The sequence below is a fragment of the Colobus angolensis genome, unplaced genomic scaffold (assembly GCF_000951035.1).
Source record: "Colobus angolensis palliatus isolate OR3802 unplaced genomic scaffold, Cang.pa_1.0 Scaffold132, whole genome shotgun sequence".
Classification (NCBI taxonomy): domain Eukaryota; kingdom Metazoa; phylum Chordata; class Mammalia; order Primates; family Cercopithecidae; genus Colobus; species Colobus angolensis.
In genome coordinates, this window is record NW_012114400.1 from 1624161 (window position 1) to 1631604 (window position 7444).

General features: G+C 36.1%; 1 protein-coding gene across 2 annotated transcripts in view; it reads left to right on the forward strand.

Annotated features, from left to right (window-relative positions):
* RNF2 (ring finger protein 2) overlaps window positions 1–6797 on the forward strand; it is a 19470-nt gene extending 12673 nt beyond the window's left edge. For both annotated transcript variants that reach the window (XM_011934174.1, XM_011934175.1), the window contains 3 exons: window positions 2724–2996; window positions 4445–4616; window positions 4844–6797. In XM_011934174.1, the coding sequence (XP_011789564.1) occupies window positions 2724–2996; window positions 4445–4616; window positions 4844–4945 (547 nt within the window). In that variant the 3' untranslated portion in view covers window positions 4946–6797. The remainder of the gene's footprint in view (window positions 1–2723; window positions 2997–4444; window positions 4617–4843) is intronic.
* Window positions 6798–7444: the final 647 nt, after the last annotated feature.

A 7444-nucleotide genomic window follows, 5' to 3' on the forward strand; every position in this document is an offset into this window, starting at 1 on the left:
AATCACCGGTCTTCTGTGTCCTTCGCGCTGGGAGTTGGAGACTGCAGCTGTTCCTATTCGGCCATCTTGCTCCGCCCTACCTCACTTTCTTAGCAGGTATCTGCTTAAGTTCTCATCTTCCATTCTAGAACTCTATAATTCCTTACCCTCCCTGCCTCATTTTTTTCCCCACAGCATGTATCACTCTCTGATATGTGACCTACTACACTAGGATATGACCCCTAAGAGGGAAGAGACTGTGTCAGAATCATTGATTCTTATTAACACCATTATTTAGAACCATGCTTGGCTTAAAGTAGTAGCTGCTCAATCGATGTGTGAATTTTTAAGTTCTGCCTTTACATTGAATTAAAATTAGTCTCTTGTGTGCAGCAGTGTGGGTTTGTCTTATGTTGAAATGCTTATGTTGACTTTTACATATATTTCAGATTCTACTTCTGTCTTTTCAAATACTTTTATATAGATATACGTTCATACGTGTCCCTCCAAAGGCTTAATATTCACATTCCTCATTTTTTTGTTCCTCATATGACTCTCAAGATTGGTGTCATTCTTAAAATGCTATCCTCAGGACAGTATGTAGTATCATAGATGTGATTTGATAAATGTAGGATATAATAGATTATTAATGTTCTTTATATGAACATTATTCTTTAAACGCTACCTGCAGTTACATTAATGTAGCTCTGTCACATCAATCCTTTTTTGGAAAGAGATATGGGATAAAAATAAATATATTGAGTCTTAATAAACCTGTTAGGTCATTGTAATTTATGGTCAACTAAAATTTGCTTTAGTTGTGGATTTTAGAAGATATTTTCGTCTTTATGTTGTGCTATTAATTTTTTGTCTCATTATTTTAGCCTGTTCATACCTTTTTTTTCAAAAGTCGTGGTAAAAGACATATAACAGAATTTTCCATCTTAACCATTTGTAAGTGTAGAGTTCAGTAGTGTTAAGTACATTCTTTTTTTTTTTTTTAAATGATCGGCTCCTCAAAGCTGAACATTCACAGTGTTGTGCAACCAATCTACAGAACTCTTTTCATCTTATAAAATTGAAACCCTGTATCCATTAAGCACTAACTCCTCATTTCTCCCTCCCCCCAGTTCCCGGTAACTGTCATTCTACTTTGTTTCATGAATTTGACTTCTTTAGATACCTCACATGAGTGAAAACATGCAGTGTTTGGACTTCTGGGTTTTTTGTTGTTGTTATTTACTATTATTAATTTCTCTTTTTACTTGACTATAGGCCACCAAGTTACGTATTTGTACTTTGGTGCCTGGTTTATATTACTTAAATGACCTCAGCATGTCTATTCATGTTGTATGTGGTAGGATTTCCTTCCTTTTTAGGGCTGAATAATATTCCATTGTGTGTGCTTATATATTTTTGAATCATAGTTTGTTATTTAACATACTGGTCATCCCCTCTTAGTTTTGCAATGATCTATAAATTTTACAAGCAGGATTTTTTTTTTTTTTTTTGGAGCATGAGTTCTTGAGTATCTTTCCTAACTATTGGACTGTTATTTCCTTGTTCTGGCAATAAACATAATGACAGTATTCTTACAAATGCAAGACATCTTTCATGTTTCTTTTTCATCATATATTCCTTCTTCTTTTTTTTTTTTTATCTATAAAGTTAGGGATGCAGGCAATGTGGTAGAAAGAATGTGGTCTGGTTCACATCCTAGCGCTAGCTCTGGCACTTACTAGCTGTATAACCTTAGGCAAATTATTTAATCTCGTACCTGAGTTTCTTTGCTTTTCTCAACTAGAAAATGACAGTAATGGTAACTGCCTTGACAGGTTGTTTTGAAGAGTAAACAAGATTGTATGTATAAAGTGCCTTGCCCGGTAATTAGTTTTAGTATCTGAGCTTGTTAGAGAGCAGCTTGTGTATCCACATTGGTTATTGAGGTACCGTCGCATTTTCCTCAGATTCATTTTGTATTGCCTCAGCTGACTTTGAGGAAGGTCAGCAGGGAGAAAGTACTTACTATTCTTCTTAAATTTTGTTTCCTTAAGAATTTCTTTAAAGAGGCATAAATATCTTCCCTAAGAACTTTTACATTTTCGTATCTGAATCATGCCTTTCTTCAGACCTGTAACCTCATGACATAAAATGATCACAATATAAAGATTTGTCAATTAATTCTTAAAGTCTTTTGTTTAATAAAGAAAACTATTTTTAAGAGATAGCGTCTCACTCTGACCCAGGGCAGAGTACAGTGGAGTGATCCTAGTTCACTGCACTCTTGAACTCCTGGGCTCAAGCCATCCTCCTGTCTCAGCCTCCCAAGTAGCTGAGATAATAGGTGCATCACCACCCCCAGCTACTTAACGTTTTTTGTTGTTGGTAGAGACAGGATCTTGCTTTGTTGCCCAAGCAGGTCTCAAATTCCTGGCCTCAAGCTCCTCCCATCTTGGCCTCTCAATGTGTTGGGTTTACAGGTGTGAACCACCATGCCTGCCTGGCCGGTAAAATTATTAAGTGAATAGAAACAGTTGTTAAATTATTTAAATGTTTGCCTGTGAGTGAGAGAGATTTTTTTAGACCTTTCAGGAACATGTGGGAAACAATGTCATCCAACTCAGAGCAAATTCAGTTACCAGTATGTTTTGGAATTCTGAAGTTCAGTAGCAAACATGTTTCAGATTTGTTGCTTTAAAGACCTAAAAGTAAATTTTATGCATCCTTTTTTCCCTCTTGACTAGACTGCAGCGAGGCAAGAAACAACAGATTGAAAATGGTAGTGGAGCAGAAGATAATGGTGACAGTTCACACTGTAGTAATGCCTCCACACATAGCAATCAGGAAGCAGGCCCTAGTAACAAACGGACCAAAACATCTGATGATTCTGGGCTTGAGCTTGATAATAACAATGCAGCAATGGCAATTGATCCAGTAATGGATGGTGCTAGTGAAATTGAATTAGTATTCAGGCCTCATCCCACCCTTATGGAAAAAGATGACAGTGCACAGACGAGGTAAGTGTGTGGATTAGTTTCAGATTATCTAAATTCAGAATGTTTACTTTGGAGGTAAAAGGCAGTCTTGTGTAAGAAGTAGGAGCAATATTTGTCATCCCATTGATTGCGGGGGTTCAGTTACTAGCTGCCTAGATTGTTGTTTTCTTCCTTCCTCCCTCATGTGCTTTCCACCCAAAGTTGCACATCTGAAAGGAATGACTCTCCTTGGTAGAGAAGGTAAAGGGGCCCATTCAAATTTCTCAACAATGATACTAGAGTACCAATAGGCTCTAAAACTCATGCTGGCAAGAATGGCACTTTACTACCGTATCTCCAGCACACTGCCTGCCGTTGAGTACAGATAAGCATCAAATATTTATTGAATGAGGGATTGAATGATATATTATGCTTTAGAAATCGTCAATGCACTTTTCTTTTTTTTTTGAGATGGAGTCTTGCTGTGTCACCAGGCTGGAGTGCAGTGGCGTGATCTCAGCTCACTGTAGCCTCTGCCTCCTGGATTCAAGCGATTCTCCTGCCTCAGTCTCCTGAGTAGCTAGGACTGCAGGCTTGTGCCACCAAGCCCAGCTAATTTTTATATTTTTAGTAGGGACAGGGTTTCACCATGTTGGCCAGGATGATCTCGTTCTCTTGACCTCGTGATCTGCCTGCCTTGACCTCCCATAGTGCTGGGATTACAGGCGCAAGCCACCATGCCTGGCCTCTTTTTTTCTTTTTTGAGATGGAGTCTTGCTCTCTCTCCCAGGCTGGAGTACAGTGGCGCGATCTTAGCTCACTACAACCTTTGCCTCCCGGATTCAAGCGATTCTTCTGCCTCAGCCTCCCCTGAGTAGCTGGAATTACAGGTGCCCGCCACAACACTTGGCTAATTTTTATATTTTTAGTAGAGACGGGGTTTCACCATGTTGGCCAGGCTGGTCTTGAACTCCTGACCTCAAGTGATCCACCCGCTTCAGCCTCCCAAAATGTTGGAATTACAGGTGTGAGCTACCACACCCGGCCCAAATGAACATTTCTATGCTTAGTCTTAAAAAGACATTTTAATTCTTAGACAGTAAGAAATTAGCTTCTATTCTGTTTCTGTTGCTGCTATAGCCAGCAGATTCTGGTCATTCAGGTTTGGGGATATGTTGTTCCTTTTTCCCCCTTAGTGCTTTGTGTATTTGTTTGATTTTTGTCACTGTGTATCATATTTTGCAGAAGGTAAGGTAGGTAAAGCTTTCGTAGACTGACAGTAAGATATTGAGTGTTTACTTTCCCCTCTTCTGTGCCTAGCAATAAGAAATTTAGATTGTAGAGCAGTAGATTTCTGATACTATTTTGTCAACAATTGAGACATTTCCATTTTACTTAGTTTTTAAGAAATGTATTAGTTCCATAATTTAAGTACATTTTTCTCATTGGCATATTCTAGAAATGAAAATTTTAATTATTTATTCTTCTAGATACATAAAGACTTCTGGTAACGCCACTGTTGATCACTTATCCAAGTATCTGGCTGTGAGGTTAGCTTTAGAAGAACTTCGAAGCAAAGGTGAATCAAACCAGATGAACCTTGATACAGCCAGTGAGAAGCAGTATACCATTTATATAGCAACAGCCAGTGGCCAGTTCACTGTGAGTATTTAAAATAATAGGCTGTTGAAACTGGGAGCACATTGACCAACTGAGTGGCAAGTGGTGGGGTAAAATCTAATAAATAATGTAAAAAACCGTAACACAGTGTTAAGTGACAAGTAGTTATTCCTAAGATTGAATAAAAAGATTCTGTGAACTTCAATTTTCGTTTCATTTCATTATTATAGTTTGTGCAGTTTTCATAATTTCTTTCTTTTTTGTTTTAGGTACTGAATGGCTCTTTTTCTTTGGAATTGGTCAGTGAGAAATACTGGAAAGTGAATAAACCCATGGAACTTTACTACGCACCTACAAAGGAGCACAAATGAGCTTTCAAAAACCAATTCTGAGACTGAACTTTTTTATAGCCTATTTCTTTAATATTAAAGATATACTGGCATTACTTTTATGGACAGATCTTGGATATGTTGTTCAGTTTTCTTTCTGAGCCAGACTCGTTTATGCTATTCAAATCTTTTCCCCTTAATTTAAGATTTCCTTTTTGGAAGGGATTGCAATTATTCAGTATTTTTTTCTTTTCTTTAAAAAAAAATATCTAAAATTTCTTGTGGTTTTTTTCCCCACAAAGTGTGGTTCCACTTGGAGCACCTTTTGACCCAGGAATTTTTCAGTTTCTGTATTCTTATAAGATTCAGTTGGCTGTCCTTTTCCCGCTCCCCTTAAAAGATTTTTAATCATACAGAATGTTAAATATGTATTCTGACTTTTTCCCCCCCGGAGTCTTGTATATTTATAGTTTTCTATATAAACTAGTATCTTCATGAAGACCCAAGGCTCCAATTTACTGTCCTTAACAACAATTCTCATAGGATTATTCTTTTCATGGTATTTTCTTCCATAATATCTCATTTTAAAAAGAAGTTCTTTATGAACTTAGTGTCCATTGTCATGCAATGTTATTTTTTTTCCATTCTTTTTCCCCGTAATTTTGGAATTTCTGGTCCTGGAAAGAATCGAACAAAATCTTAAGTTCTATGAGAACTTGGTTCATTGACAGATTTTGCTGAAGAAAGAAAAATTGGTAGTAAAATATAGTCTTCAAGTATATATTTGAGAGTGCTTTTTTTTTTATTAGTTCTGCTGTCACTTCATTTCCTTTATTATATGTGATTTTTTCCCATTAAAATATCAGAGATAATGGAGATATTTTGCACTTTAGCCTTGATGAAAAGTACAAGATATGTTCAGAACTTCCCTAATTTTTTTCTTATTTGTAGCCACATAAGTTTCAAGAATAACATGGCACACAGAACAATGGAAAAAAGTTTGTTTGCATTGGAAAAGTATATCATTTTGGGGTTGCCACATCAGTTTATAAATTTGGCGCTCTTCTAACTACACTCTGTAGAAGGTTAATGGAGCTTGAGCCCTGCTTTGATATGTAGTGAAAGATAATTCTGTAGAAAAACGTCAGCCAGTAGGGTAAAGTTATTCTGCTGTTCTTAATTTTTATATTGAGGGACAATGTTGGATGTTTGGGTGCCAGAAGGCTTTTTTGACAGGTCAGAAATAAGATTGACTTGTGTGTTGTATTTCATCTCTCTCCAGACTCTAGGTATGTATCCAAGTTTATATATCACAGTATTTAAAAAGACATGTTTGCATTGAGAAATTAACCCTAAAGGGTTTTTGATAGGAGGATGTAGACCTCCAGTACCTTTGTAACTAAAGTCTGTCTAGTCATTGTAAATATTTATCTGTCAGTTTTGACAGATTGGGGCCAGCTTGATGTTTTAAATCTTCAGCCCGGTATGAAAACTTAAAGGTATATATTCAATTTTTTACCATTTTATTGAAAATATTTAAAATCTGTTTTTACAGGGTTTTTTTTTTTTTGTAATCTGTGCCATGAAATTTGAAAACCACCAAAAATCAAGGGAACTTTTATATATTCAATTCATTTTCTGGTGTAATGTTAAAGTTGTATAGATTATTAATGCATGCCCACTGAATATAACCCTGGTTTTGTGATAAAACTGCTTAGATTTTGTTGATGACATTAGATTAGTAGTTGCATTAAATAACTAAATTCCCATTGTGATTATTAATTGAAATTTTGTCTTTAAGCAGAGTTATTTGTGAAGATAAGCTTTGTGCTTAGAGAATGTATGTGTTTTTATCTGTCAGTATGGGAGGATATAAACTGCATCGTTAGTGAAATTATTGGTTGTGTAATCCTTTGTGAAATATAATTCCAGGTATTTGATAGGGTATTGAGTGTATTTTGTGTGTGTGTGTGTGGATGTGTGTTGGGGTAGGGGGAGAGGAGATGCTGTTGGCCATCACTACCAACCAAGGTTTCAAAAAGTATTATCTAAGTAATTTCTGTTATCACTATCTCAACTGAGGAACAAAAGGTTCACCACAAGTGGTGTGAAGGCTTTGGGTACTTATTTCTAAATTTTTTTTATGGTAACATACACATACAATTTTAACCATTTTAAAGCACATAATTCAGTGGGGTTAGGTAAATTCACTATCCTGTGTAATGATCACTACTGTCGACTTGTAAAACTTTTTCATCACCCCAAACAGAAACTCTGTGTGCAATTAAAGTAATGCATTTCTCTTCTTAACCCTTAGCAACCTCTATTCTACTTTCTTTTTTTGAATTTGACTATTTTAGGTGTCTCATGTTAAGTGGAATCACACATTATTTCCAAGGTTCATGTGATAGCATGTATCAGAATTTCATTCCTATTTATGGCTGAATAATATTGTATGTATATGCCACATTTTCTTTATCCATTCCTCTGTTGATGGAGACTTTTGGTATTGTTTATCCATTCCTCTGTTGATGGAGACTT